This window comes from Mangifera indica, chromosome 17 (genome assembly GCF_011075055.1).
Source record: "Mangifera indica cultivar Alphonso chromosome 17, CATAS_Mindica_2.1, whole genome shotgun sequence".
Classification (NCBI taxonomy): Eukaryota; Viridiplantae; Streptophyta; class Magnoliopsida; order Sapindales; family Anacardiaceae; genus Mangifera; species Mangifera indica.
In genome coordinates this window covers 10,896,231-10,911,789 of record NC_058153.1, presented here as the reverse complement: position 1 = coordinate 10,911,789, position 15,559 = coordinate 10,896,231, and the positions used below count along the sequence as shown (strand labels likewise).

At 35.8% G+C, this 15,559-nt stretch overlaps 1 protein-coding gene across 1 annotated transcript; it reads right to left on the bottom strand.

Annotated features, from left to right (window-relative positions):
- Nucleotides 1-1,912: 1,912 nt before the first annotated feature.
- Nucleotides 1,913-5,180, bottom strand: LOC123200365 (disease resistance protein RPM1-like). Its single transcript, XM_044615536.1, has one exon. It carries the CDS (start codon nucleotides 4,899-4,901, stop codon nucleotides 2,169-2,171), a length of 2,733 nt encoding a protein of 910 aa, XP_044471471.1. The 5' UTR covers nucleotides 4,902-5,180; the 3' UTR covers nucleotides 1,913-2,168.
- Between the last annotated feature and the right edge of the window lie 10,379 nt (nucleotides 5,181-15,559).

Below are 15,559 nucleotides of genomic sequence, written 5' to 3'. Positions count from 1 at the left end.
AGTCTTCTATTGTAGATGGTTCAGTGTGTTTTTCATTGTTTTTATGAAGGTGAGAGTTGAGGTATCACAATGCAATTTTGTGTAATGTAAAAGAGAGAAGTTTGGAGAATGAGCTCTCATTGGAGGGAATGGATATCATGGATTGACTTTCTTGTGGCCTTCTAGATCAGTCGATAAGGGTGTATACTTTCTTACCGTTGTAGCAAATAGGATTATGCACTCCATATAGGTGCAAGGAGGAGTTTCGTACCAAAATGGCTTTCCTAATGTAGGTGTTCTAGACAATCCTCCTTGGGCTTGTTGCACCCTTGGACAAACTTGATGCTTGAGTCCTGCCTCATCACATGCCTTAATCTCCAATTAATGAACATTGTTAGACAGTCACTTGTGTCTTTGGTGTTGAGGCAGAAGCTTCTTTGAAAGAGTTCTTGGGATATTTCTCATGGGCTCCACATTTTTATGGAACCTCACTTTTTCCTATGATTAAATTGTTGTTGTAAGCTAATGCAGTTTTGAGTTTTTTATTTGGTTATCTCTCACAGATGATTTTTGACATGTATTTGTGTTTATAACTTTCAGATGTGTTTTCTCTTTCTCTCTTGAGAGGATTCAATCCTTACAAGAGGAATGCGTGGAATTATGGTTATAGCTACCAATTGTAAGGAAGTATTTGGGTGATCAAAACCATGACAGTTGGGTTGTATATTAGAAATATGTTAAGTAGTTATTAGTAGCATCTTCAATCATGTACATTAAATTTTGTAACTTATTATAGGACGACATCTTAGATTGTGTGGTTGAAAGATTACATTTTTAAATTACTAGTTGTCGATTCTATTTATAGACACCTTATGATCTACTGTGATAATAGTACAGTTATGTTTTTTACTAAAAATTATAAGACTACTAGTTTATCAAGACATATGAAAAAGAATTATCTTACAGTTAAAAGTCTCATAAAAAGGAAACATTATGGTATAATACATATATACAATTCAAGTCTCTAACCAGAGGATTAAGACTTGTAGCTTTTAAAGTCTTGTTAAAAATATGAAAATGTTTAGGGTTTGTTCATATTTAAGGTTAGTGCGATTTTTATAATTTGTTGACTTAGTGGCAGTTTTTCTATGATTAAATTAACATTTTTTTTAATCATGATCCTATAGATACACTCATTTGTAGGTTAACAAACGCACATTTATATGTTTATAGTTAAAAAATGTGTTTTAAGACAAATTTTCTTTTTGAATATGACAGTTGTATATGTATGTTTCGTGATATTTTGAGTAAAGTTAAAATATATACACTTAATTGGAAGTACTAGTTTGATTAGAAGCAAATGAATTTTTCTCATTTTTTTTAAAATATAAAGGATAAGAAAAAAATATAAAGAAGACTGTGATCACTTGATTGATTGTTATTCATACCACACTCCGAGATTACTTATTCATGTTGATTTAGTTATTATTAATTATGATAATGGACAATATTATATCGGCAACTAACATTGGTAAAATTATGAATTGTTATTAGTAATTATATAAATTAAATTGAAAATTGTAATACTATTATTGAACTATCTTGTTTTCTATGTAAAAATGACCTTTAAAGTTAAAATGTTAGTTGCTAAGGAGTTAAAATTGTTTTTTTCCTTAGAAATAAAATAGAAATAATTAATATTACCCGAGTTAAAGAATGTTGAAATTTTTTGTAATAGTACTGGCTTATGTTAATTATAATTTTAGTTTAATAAAATATAATAATTGAATAGTTTAATGATGATTTATAAATGAACTTAACTGATTAATAAACATAAATCTGAAATATTTTACCGATAATGATTTCATCAGACAACATTAATGTAACTTTTAAGATTTATTCGTTTTATAATAAAGTCTAATAACTTATTATATATTAAACAAGTTCTCTCTTAGAACAATTTTATCATTTGAAAACTAACATTCAAGGAAGCTGAGAAGACCTATCACTCTAATACTAATAATTTTAAAAATTTTACGAATTCAAACAACATGACACTTCAAATATTCCTATAACCCTAAACTAATTTCTCTCATTATTTTATAACTCATAACTAAACCCTCTACGTTGATTGGTTTTAATTGCTCATCTTGATGAAATCTTACGTAAGCTTCCCATCTCCCGTCTCTTCAATAGGTTGAATTCACTTTAGGAATGTGTGCAACTCTCCAATAATCTTCACCTCCTTCATCTCGACGAATCGTCTTCAGCAATTTATGTGGCAAGTCAAAAAACTCTAGCATTTTCAACTGGCTCAGATGCTCAATTCCCAGTGGCACCTTCTGCAACGACTTACACCACTGAATTCTAAGCTTTTCAATGCACGGCATTGCCCCCTTTTGTATTTCCACAAATCTCAGCCCTTCAAACTTTTTCAAACCTAGTTGCTTCAGTTTCTTGAATCCACCAGCAATGAAGCAGAGCATGTCTCCATTGTATGCTTGAAGCAGATCGAGATGAACAAGATTTGGAAGATCTTGCAGAAACACCAGCGGATCCTCCTTCAATCTACTCCATCTTAGATAAACTTTCACCAAGCTGTGAACATAAGTTATCCAATGAGGAAAATTCTCCAACCGTCCTATCAAGTAGATTCTTTGAAGGAGCTGAGGTGGATGGTGAACGTGCTGAAGATCAATAATCTCGCTCTCTTCTGTTGAGGCTATCGCTAATGCGCGAAGGTTTGTCAGATGTTCAATAGACGAACACAGCATTTTCCCATCTTCTTGTCTCAACTTTATAACTCCGAGTCTTTTAAGTTGAGTTAATTTGCCAAGCTCTTGTAGTGTCCCAACATGGTTTGCCTCGATAAAACACAGTTTCTGTAAAGATTGAAGAACACCAATCTTCTCTAAACTTTTGAAGCCATATCCAGAAAGGGTATAAGTCCCATATTCATATCGGTAAACCATGAGATAACGTAGCTTTTTGAGGTTGAGTATCTCCGATGGCAATTCAGTGACATAGGCATGTTTAAGATCTAAAGTCTCCAGGTTCTGAAGCTTCCCTATGTATCTTGGAATCGTTTTCACCTTGGTGTCCCTCAAGCTCAGGTACTTCAAATAATACAAGTTTATAACCTCAATGGGAAATTTTGTGACTGGTGTGCCTCGCATGTCCAGGACGCCAAGAAGCTTGAACCCACTTGGAAAAAGTACGTGCAGGCGTGGCTTTTCATCTATTCCAAACATGAACAGAGAACGCAATTGAGAAGCGTTGACAAACCTGTTTTGCTGAACATTTTGCAGTGTATTGTGAACTGATAATCGTCGAACTTTGTCTGGCCATAGTGCGTTTTGATTCATGTGTTTAGCTATGGCTGCAATGTTGTGCTCTCTGGACTTTGTTTTAATGATTTCCCTCAGAAAGTCGTGGATTCTACAGGCCTTGACTCTTCCATCGCTCGTTGTTCCAGCCACTTGCATCAGGCTTCTGTTCAAGAGCTCGCTGAGGTACCCCTGCGCAACTTCTTCCACTGTCTTTCCTTCTTTCGCTTCAACAAATCCTTCCGCCGTCCACAACCGAACCAGTCTCATTGGTTCGATTAAATGATTCTCCGGAAAGATGCTCAAGTAAAGAAAACATGCTTTCAAATGGCATGGCAAATCACTGAGGCTGAGTGAAAGCACTTTCTTCAAATTCTGGAGTTTGTCATTGCCTTCAATCTCAGCACCAAGACTCCGATAAACTATTTCCCATTCATCAATCCTCCGCCTGTCTTTCGCAGCCAAAACCCCACCAATAGCCACTATTGCAAGAGGAAGTCCTTCACATTTCTTCAAAATACACCTACAAATTTCCTCCAGGTGTGGAGGACAAGCTTTTCCATGAAAGGTTTTGGTGCAAAAAAGAATCCAGGACTCTTCAAGAGGCAATGGCTGCAAATTATAGACCCAACCTTCGGATTCTAACCGAGAAGTGAAGGCTAAATCAACTTTACGCGTAGTGAGCATCACTCGGCTGCCACAATTGTTGGTGGGCAAAGCATATTTCACCGCATCCCAATCATTCATATGCCACACATCATCAAGAACAATCAAATACCTCCTTTCCTGAAGAAAATCCTTCATTATTTTCTTCAACCCATCACTACTCATCGTCTCCACAGCCTTCGGAACCGATTTCCTAATTGCTTGAAAAAGCTGCTTAAGCATATCTTTCAGAAGCTCCTCCATCTTGAAGCTTCTTGAAACAGTGATCCAAGCACGGATGGTGAAGTGTTTCTTAACTTGTCTATCATCGTAGACTTGTTTCGCCAGAGTTGTCTTTCCCATTCCTCCCATCCCCGCCAGAGAAACCACTTGACGGCCTAAGCTACCGCCCACTAGCAACTCAGCCACTTTATCTTTCGGCCCATCAATGCCAACCAAGTCAGTCTCGTCCAAAAGAAGAGCGTCCCCACGACGGTCATTCCATGAATTCGCCAAACTCGAACCAGCCTGTTCGGCTGCTCGGAATTTTTTACGGAGACTGAGGTGTCCCTCGTCAATACTTTTGATTCTTGAGTTGATGCCTTGGATTTCATACGCTATTCGATAACGAGCCTTCATGTTCTTGACACAACACGAAAGCTTGTGAAGAAAGCCGTAGAAACCATCGCCGTGGTTGTGCGTAAGAAGGAGAGTAAACTCGTCTAAAACATCTTCGATATCGTGAGCTACATCTCTGGTTTGCTTCACCCAAAGTTTGACTTCTTCGTCAGTTTCTTCTAAACAATCGGCGGTTCTCAAGAACACCTTCATGCGCTCCAGTTCTGTTCTCACGTAAACAACTTCTTCACGACCACCGTTCATCATATGCACTTCGTTTGAGAAGAATGGTGTAAGCTTATCGAGTACAAACTTCACGGCAGTTTCTGCCATGAGAAGTGGCAGTAAAAGTATCTGTAAATTGTTGTTTCAAAGAAGAAATACAAGACAAGTGGATGCAAATTAAGGTTTGCAAGAAGAAATACAACTAAAAGTAGCTGCAGTTTGTGGTTTCAAAGAAGAAAGAAATTGAACTAATCAAGGGGGGAGTTCTGGAGTTCTTTCAAGGATTTATATAATCGCTCATCCTGGCTTCTGAGGCTACTTTCGTGTCAATTCCGCCAGTAATGTCATGGTGATGTTACAACCAAGCGAAATTTAAACTAAATTATATAAGTCAAGAAAATAATTAAAGATTTTAATTGGCCAAAAGACTTATTCTCACTCAAGTTTTGGTCATTTTATGTAGGCCAAAGGACTTATACCCATATAAGGTATAATGAAATTTCAAACTCTTGATCTTGATGATATTCTTCATTGTGAAAGAAAATAAACTGGTTATTATAATGAAGATAGCAAAATATTCTTGATAAGCTTCCAACCAATATTATAATTTTATTTTCTTCTAAGACGTATTCTAATGGATGTCAGACTTTTCCATTATTAATACTTTTAATGGAAGAAACTTTAACAATAAATGACAACAACGAGACTTTTTTTGTTGATAAAACACTTTAATGATAGAAACCTATTTTTAAAAAAGTATGTTTTCTATACTTAACAAATACTGAAAATCTATTTTAAACTTATATCAACCAATTATATACTAAGATAGATAAGTCAAAAGTTTGATTTTAATATATTATTAAAAGACGCTTGAACCCAAACTCATAAAACCTCTCCGTTTGTCATTCAAACTATCATAGGGTGTTGTGATATATGTTTCCTGACATTTACTTTAGCATGGAGACGGAAATTTAATCAGAAGAGTATGATCAAATTAATCCTCTAATTAAATATGAGATGGGAAAATGACTTGAGAGGCTAATTAAAATGTAAAGAAATCGTCTTATATTGGCATCAAGTGTGTTGTTTTATTGGTTAAAGGCTCTGAACAAAGAATGAATCATACGTTAGCATCGTTGGCAAACAGCATGATTCCAGTTCTTGGAAAATGATACGCGTACTGACTTCTTAGCTTCTTGGTCGGGAAGAAACCAAATGCAGTGTTGTAGTGGATAGAACACGTAGATGACAAGGAAAAACTTCATCTTATAACCCGGCCCCCCGAAGAAGAGGGAAATTATGAAGATGGCGTTGCTCTGATTTCACTCAAGACACGGAAGGTGGTAGATAGACTTGGGAAAGTTCAACACAGTCAGCTAATCTGATATGATACAATACCGAAAAAAAAAAAGGTAAAATTAATTTTTTTTAACTAAATTTATTTTAGATGAACTTTACATAATTTAAAATTAAATTGGGTAGTGTTAAAATTTATACCGAATCAATTCGAATGTTTTTTATAAATGTTCTTTTAATAGAATTTATTATAGATAAATTATAAAAATGTTAAGACACAATATCAACAGTAATATATACAAAACTCAAATTTAAAAAATTTGAGTTATATCGAATCAATTCGACCATTAAAGAGTTAGGTTAAAATTTAAAAAATTTGATATGATTCTAATTTAAACCAGATCAAAGTTTAAAGTCTTTTATATAAAACTCAAATTAATACAATATTAATACGATATGATTATGATTTGGTGATATGAACTATCAATTGCAGTGACAGACACGGTGAGAAAATATCATATTTAACAATAATGTAGCGTAAACGTCGAGTCAGTCATCTTGGTGTCGTGTTTAGCCATGGATGACCGCAAGCGACAAAGATGCTTTTGGAAAATGTCAAGTTGCAGAACTTAAACATCAATAAGTTAACCTCACCGTTTTTCACAAGGTCGACCATTCAATTAAGTTACTGAATATCAATTCTTCAAGTTGGCATCTGCTTCCAACTTGTTACTTATTCAGTTATTCATTTATCGATTTTAACTTTTATGTACGGTTTCTTTTAACCAGACACGTAGGTTATTGTAAATGTATTTATTTAAGTATTCAAATAACGTATGTTTATACTTTTGTGGGTATATGGCAACACTCAGAAATAAAAAATGCAGCACTTCATTTTATGGATGTTTATAAGGCTTATGGGCAGTGTATATGTTTGTCCCTACTGATAATTAACCATATAAAACTATAATTATTATATATGTAAATAATAGTAGTGTTGTATGTTTAACTTTTATGTAAAAATAATGACGTATTATTATGTGAAATGATAATTAAAAATTAAATATAAAATAACATTCAATTATATAATAATATATTATTATTTATATATATAATTATACACATAGTTTTATTATACAAATATATCTTGGACTTCAATACAATATTTTTTTGTTATACAATATTAGATGTTATATATTAACGGTACAAATTATTATAGATAATTTTATAAATAAATTTCTACTAGATAAAACTTATTGATATAAATATATTGAATATATTTATTAAATTTTTTTACATATTTATTTGAAAAATTATCAATTAGGATAGAGACTATTAGACACGACAATGGGTTATGTCAAGTCAGGCTAAACCAGCTTTTGCATGATTTATCATGCCTACAGGTTATGTTAGGTCTAGGCCCGCACAATAATGGGTCTTTAGTATTGAACGACCCACATAAAAGTAAAGGCCCATGACATGAGTTTATTTATATAGGATTGTGTTGTGTTGAACACTTAACGGATCGACTCAAGAGCCTTGTCCCAATTAGATCTCCTCTTAAACAACATTTTAATGGTTGAATGTCCTCATTTTTGTTTTTTCTCTGCAAAAACCATTCCAAGGCTCAACATGATAATTATAAACATAAAAGCAGACATAATACTTATTATAGTCAGATCGCAGGAGGGATCAACATTACATAGGCCACCATACTTATGCACCCAAAGTTCTAAAATATTAAACACTTTTAAGGTCCCAAAATCATGTTCTAATATCAAAAATGTAATACCTCATCTCCAAATCATACATTTTAGAGTAATTTACTAAGATGACATGTTATGTACGTCATAAAATTCTCATAAATGCATTCGCCAAAAAAAAACTTTATGAAAGTACTTCAATGATTTTATTAAAATAAGAAACATCCAACTAACATCTCAAATCATTAAGAAACATAATAATATGTGTGGAATAACCTCAAAATAGAATTAAAATAAATAAAAAGACATTTACTATGGTGGTCATGTTGCCAGTGAGTTGATCCGCTAGCCTCCTCACTTGCCCCGCTATCATGTCTACCTACAATCAACAAGAAACACTTGAGTGACCAGGCACCCAGTAAGCACATAATTAATTAAGCGTTTTTGGAATATCCCTTTACAACCCAACTGTCTTTATGTATATAATTCAACGTCCTAGACACTTGCCAAGTGAACATCCTCTCGCCTCTTGCAATCAATAGCTCATCGTTCACAATATTCTCAAGCAAGATATCCCAAACGCCTCTTATACCTTATCGACGATCAGAAGATACCTCTTATAACCTGTACACCAATGAAATAGACGTCTTAGATGCTTCTTATCTTTAACTCAATAGGAATGGATGTCCTAGACATCTCTTACATCTTTTAACATCACAAAGAGCAAAGCCATCATTTCCAAGCCTTCAATATGACATGTCTTCCCACTCTAGGGGATAGTTGTTCTCCACTATGGGATGGTCGCTCCTTTCATTTAAGAGGGGCAACCATTCTAGTATAAGGAGGGACGTTAGTTTTTCTCTGACCTAATCCACACATACCCAAATTACCAACCTACCCCTATAACATGTCTACGAGTCATCTTCTAACTCATGATGGGACAGTCATCCCTCTCCTAAAGGGATGAGCATCCCTCGCCTCTACAATTTTTAAAGCCTTGTTGTTTTTTATGGCGGCTCAACAATCCAAACCACTAGAAACATCCTAGCCCTCCACTAGAGTTCCCAATTCTACAAACCAACTTTCAATTACCAATATTACCCTATAACCCCCCACACAAACTTATCATAATCTTATCAATTCATACCAATGTTTTAATCAACAACTAATCACGACAATAACAATAACCAAAACTACACATAAATTTATGAAATCGCACCCAAAACATGCTATAACTTAATTAATGAATAAGGAAGGGAGCCTACCTCTCCTCCGACATCGCGCAAGTCTTCACGTGGCAAGATTACGATCGTGATCCTCTCCTTCGGCAACTCCCAACGCTCTCAAGTCCTTGCCACGCTCTTTGATTAAATGGAAATTTGGGTTAATATGCATAACCCTAATCAAGGCACAAAAAAGGAGTTTTATAGTTGCTGGAAAACACGCCTGGGACAATTGTCCCTTCTAGTGGGATGAGCGTCCCTAGGATACGTATTGCAAAAATTACGTGAGCACAATTTGAATTTGTTAGCTCATATGGACAAGTGTCCTAGAGATAAGGGCAAACATCCCACAATTTGACTTTTTCTTTGACTTTGAAAATTAAATATAATAAAACCTCTTGAAAGACTCAGATTATACCAAAATGACTAAATTACCCTTGAGCATATATAAGGTTACTACAAGAATCATCAGAGTAGAAAAAAAGAATTGCAATGAGATGAGCTCCAATGCCAACACTAATCGGCAACTAAGCTATTTGTTTTAATTTGAATTTAACTCATTTGAGTCCAATAATACTCCAAACTTGAATGATTCATATTGAAACTACCCCTATTCCTTCAGTTGTACCTAATAAACTTGTTAAAATTTTTAGTAATATGTGTACCATTTAATTTGTCTTTGAGACAAAAATACCCTAAAAGGACTAAAATGTTTAAATGGTTCTGCTTAACAATGAATATCAATTTTCAGGAAAACTCTCCATAATGAACTCCATTAATGAAGATTAAGGTGAGCAGTTTTGGGCTTGTCTTCGGGAGAGATACCAAGTTGCCAAAATCCAGCTTTAAGATCAAATTTGGAGAGGACTGTAGCTTGGGCTAATCTTGCAAAGAAATGTTGCTTATTGGGTATTGGAAATTTGTCATCTTGTAGAAAACTGTTGAAAGGCTTATAATTGATAACAAGCCTTAGTTTTTCTCTGATCTGTTCTGCACGTTTGTTGACATAGAATGCTGCACAAGCCCAAGGAGATTGAGTAGGCTCAATAAGGCCTTCTTGTTTGAGTTGGGCTAATTCTTGTTCTGCTTGTTGAGCCAGGTCAAGATTGAGTCCATGATGACTTGCTTTAGTGAGGTTGATATCTTCATTCTTTTTGAAAGGGAGAGTAATAAAGTGCTCAGGATTTTTCCACAGAGGATGATTGCACTTAGTGAGAAAATCTGTATGAGAAGTTGCACATGATTCCAAAATGATTTGCTACTTCAGAGCTTCAAAAAGGGTAATAGTGAAGTAATTTGGAATTTTACTCCACGGAAGGAATTATTGAGTGTGCTGTAACCCATCAGAACGCAGGTGGACTCGTTTGTCTAGGAATTTTTGAATGAGGTCAAAGCCAATAATTACATCTTTGCCAGGAAGGTCAGAGGCAAGAAACTTGTGGCTGATATTGATGGAAGGAAAGGGTTGTATTGTGACAGTTTTGCTAATAGCCTCAGTAGCAAAGACTTCATTGTTTGCAGCACGAAAGTATTGTCTATGAGGTCGCCAATAACTGAGAGGGATGACAGAGGGCTTGAGAATTGAAGAAACTGCTCATGTGTCAATCAAGGCGATGATTTTTATGGGGCACTCATACTTATTTAACAAAAGCTTGAGTTCAGCCAGAGGTTGCTGATGTTGTGGATGATGAGCTTGTAACATGACTCATAAGAGGGAGGAACTTCTTCTTCTTCAGATGAGTTGTTAGAAGAATCATCAGTCTGGGAGTCATAAAGAATGAAATCCAGTTCTGAGTGTTCTGATTCTGTTTCAGAGTAAAGAGATTCCACATCATGATTGGCTAAATCTGTAATTTGAGAGATCTGTTGGATCATCTTCTTCTTTTTGGCAAGAGGGCATTCTTTAGAGAAATGTCCTTTCTTTTTGCAAATGAAACAACGATCGTTTTTTTTTTGAAAGATTTCTTTCTACGAAAGAAACGTCGTCTAGATCTTTGAGGCTTAAAGAATTGAGTCTTTCTTCTGTGCTTGGGATTGTATCTTCGATGATGTCGTTTCTTGGTGGTATGACAATCACAAGTTTTATCACTATAGGAGCATTTGATCTTGAGGTCAGGACGGTCACAGGTTCGTCCTAATGATTTTCCAAACTTATCCACATTGACAAGAAATTTGGATTTGTTGCAGAGCATTTGTAATTGGTTGAGCACCAATTGATAGAGATCACCAAGTGTGGTTTGGGCCAAGGTGGGGCCAAGGTGCGGCCTTGGAACTCAAGAAACCGAAGGGTTTCGTTGCCAAGAGGTTCGGGCAATTGGTTGAGGTAAGTCTGTTTCAAGTTTGGGTCATCAACACCTTTGAGAATATAAAAACGAGCACGGGTTTTCTTGAAATGCTTTTTCAGATCTTTGGGGTTGAAGGAATAACATTTGAGCTTAAAAAATTCTTCACGGGCCTGGTCTGCAATATGGGTCAGACTGCCTAAAAACTCTATATAAATATTGTACATGAATTGATCAATATCAGGAATTTGTAACAGTTGAGTCTGTCTATACTAAGCAAGAGCAATCCACCATTCTTTCAAGTCACCAGTAAAGTGAGAGGCAAAAGAGGTTAAAACCTGTACAAGATTGGCACCAGGTTTCAACATCTCAGTATTAAGCCAACCAGTCATTTCATGGATACGATTTCGATACTGAGACACTGGAATATCATCAAATGTAAAAGTCTGGAACTTGGAAGTAGTATTAGGCACATATTGGGATGTCCGAGAAGGTTGGTCTGAAGGTAGAGGTTCTTCCATGGTAGACTCAATTTCATCTTAGGGCTGTGAAGTTTGACCATATTCATAGGCCAAAACGGGTTGAGTATCAGAGAAAACAGAGGAAGTTTCTGAAATTGTGACTGAGGATGTAGTACTTGTTGCTGAGGATCCGGAGGTGGAGTTTTGAGTATGAGCCATGAGATAATCACTGATAGGATTAGGAAAGATAGCCTGTTGAGAGGGTAATGGATCAGTATGGCTAGTATCAATGGGTTCAGATATGACTATAGCTTTTCCATGAGAAGGGGGAGGGGGAGGAGCAGGTGTAGGAATATGTCTGGATGAGAAAAAAGTATGGCGAGGTTCAGGAGGTTTAGGTTTTGGATGGAGAATAGAGGAGTCTCCAAAAAGACTTTTATAATTTGCAAATCCTTGAAGGTAACGATCAGTGTAAATTTGTTATGGTTCTTTAGGTAAAAGGCTAGGCGAAGGTGCATCATAAGGGTGGAAAAGGAAAACAGGAGGAATAACAATGCGAGGGCCTTGTTAGACCATGGCTTCCAAATGGGCTAATTGGGCTTTAAGAGAATTCATCTCCTGTTGTTGGTAATGGAAAGGAATTTGTTGATCAATACAAGACATAATGTCAGTATGGACTTGTTGGATTTTGAGGCGAAGAGCATCAATGGGTTTCATCACCAAATGGGTCTAGAAGTCTATTTTCTTTTCAATTCATTGGGCCGTATGGTGTAAGTCTTATAGGACTTGGTTTTGGGCCAGAGCATTTTGAGACTGCCAGTTGAGAACGGTTTCGATTGGGCTGACTCGTTTTGGAGTGCCATCAGGTTTAATAGTCTAAGGGTCTTTGATTTTCCAGGCCTGAGTTGTTCTATGGACTGGATCAGAAACTAGTTCCAAAGAAGGAAATTCTGCAGGTTGAAACATCATACAAGGAAAAGGAGAGGAAACCAAAGATTGTACTTTTGGAATCCATTTCCATTGGGACTTAGATGTTTGGTGTAAGGGAAAATTTTGAGTAGGTGGGTTTTGGGGCTCATCGGAATCATCAGAATCATCTTTTGACTCATGCCAGCCAGTAGGAGGAATATAATCAATGGTATCAGCAAGTGGATTTCCACGACCATAATACACAACATAATCAAATTTGCCAAAAAGGTCCCCAAGGAGATCATATCCAAGTACACCAGCTTTATACCTTTGCCAAAAAAGGCGTTGAGTATCAAACTTTGGAGGTTTGGAGGAAGGTTGAGACCGAGCCAATCGACGACGATTAGAGGCAGAAAAAGGGTTTGCTTGTTCCGTGCAGGAAACACATTGACACTGAGGATTCTCAGGGTCATGAGGTTGAAGCAGGTAAATAGTTTCACCTCGAGGGGTGAATCCATAAATTTCTGCTTGGGGAGTATCATCAAGTGGTGCATAGGAAAACTGGGTAGGAAAACATTGAGGTTGTTTTGCTGATGAAGAAGGTCCATCATAAGAGATGGAGAGTCTGCCACTGGTAAATCTAGTTAACTGAGGATCTGTGTTTTGAAGTGGAGGAACTTCAGTTGTCTAGATCTGTTCATATGCAGTGTACCACTTTTTTGGAATTAGAGCTTCCAATTGATCCTTTGGCATCTGTTTTGGGACAAGGGTACAATAGGGCTTTCGATCTGTGTCAACTGTGAGGAAAATAGCATCATGCGTCTGATCTGGTGTAGCTATATCCAGTGAATGATTTTGGACTCTGTAAGCAATCTGGTAGTGGATGGTTGCCATTAACGTTTGACCTTGTGGAACAGCTCTTGTAACTTGAACTTGAAACTTTAAAGCTTGACAGACCAAGGGGTCTTGGAGTGACATACAAAAATTTGGAAAAAGAGTCACCATGACAGTACCATCATTCAAAGTTGTTTGGACAGTTCCAAGATTAGCATGTTCAAAATTGGGAAATCTGGTATCCAGGAGGGTGATCCTTGAAGTGGTTGGAAGACCTTTATGGCCATGAAAGGTGAGTGCAAATCGGATAGCACCGAAGTGCAAGTGAGTGTATCCTTTAGCAAGCCATTCATGAGTAAAATGAGCAGGATACTCAAGAGTAATGTATTGTTCAGCAGTTGTAACAGGAAGTTGATAACTACTGAAAGAAGTACTTTGAACGTACTCTTTGATTTTTACAGCTGAAGGGTGAATGATAGTGTTTAAGGTTCGACAAAGAGATTTGAGGGGTTTTAAGTAATTATGGTAAGGATTTAAGAAGGTAAGGTTTGTAGTAGGAAGACGAGATTCATTGTCGAGATACTTGATTTCATACAGACTATCCATCTTGTATGAAAAATGTCGGGTTAAGGTTGCAGTAGTGGGGGCAGGAATAATATGAGTATCACTTTGAGGAGTAGGAGTTTGACAAGCCATGGGAGAGAAATTAAGTCTGGGCAAAAATAATTAATACTCAAAGAGTAAAACTAACAGAGGATGGCTCTGATTCAAAACGACAAAAGCTGACGCGTACAGGTACAGCATTCTCCAAATACATTCGAGTCCCGAAAATCTCGAAGGCTTTCTCAGTTTATTTCTCAGATTCTCCTCCATTTCAATCCAATTCCGCCCCCATTTCTTCTTCTCCCAATTCAGGACCGTATCCCCTTTTCATAATTCTGAAACTTGCTGCGGGACTGTCGTTTGAATCTTGATTGATACGACGAGTTTCTGTGCCGTTTTGGAGGAAAGATGAGGAGGATAGTAGGATCTGTTCGCCACTGTCGTTCAGCTCTACAAATGCTTGATCAAGAAAAATCATAATGATTTTCAAAAAATTAATGGAAGTGTACGGTACTGGATTTGTTTTCTTTTAAGCTTTGATGTTTGGGATGCTTTTTCTATGAAGTGCCTCTACAGTGGAGGTTTCTTTTTTTTTTTTTTGGTTAAGAAGTGCTTTTGTAGAAAAATTCCTTATTTAATATTATTAAATATATATTTAATAAATTTATTTTGAATTTTATTTATTTATACTGACATCATCTAAGATAATTAATTATTTTAATATTTTGATTTGATTTATACAAATTAAACTACTTTTTTTGCTTAAAATATTATAGGCAAGTTTCTAAATTTTTAAGTGATTGGTCAAGTGATATATTAGTTAACCAATCACATTCTATATTTTTAAGTGGTTGATCAAATGTTATATCAGCCGACTAACCATTTTATTATAATTGTATAATAAAAAAAAAAAAGTTGTTTGATTTATATAAACAAGATAAAAATAACTAAACTAATTAATTATCTCATCATCTACATTCCAGACCGAGGTTAAGGTTTTGGTTAGGGATGACAATTTGGGTTTGACTTTAGGGGTCTCAACCCTCCCAAACTTTAATCGGAAGGGGATTCTCCAATAGAAACGGAGAAAAGGACAAGGACGAGGATGAAAAAAATGGCCGTAATCGGGGACGGGTCAGGGATGGGGATACATGTGTCCCCTCCCCGCCCCGCCCCGCCCCGCCCCTTCCCCTCTCTCTGCCCTCATCCTTATCCTTTTATATTAATATATTTATTTAAAATACTAATATATTTTTTATAGTTTTAAATTATTCATGTTTTTCAAATTTATTTATGTTTTTGTTGTATATATTAAAATAGTTAATATATTATATTTGTGATATTTGAAAGTGTGTTAATTTTAATTTTACTTAATTATGTTATTTAATATATTTATATTGTGTTTAGAAGGTAAAAAAAAGATTTTTTTTTTTACAGATACGGGGAGGGGATTTT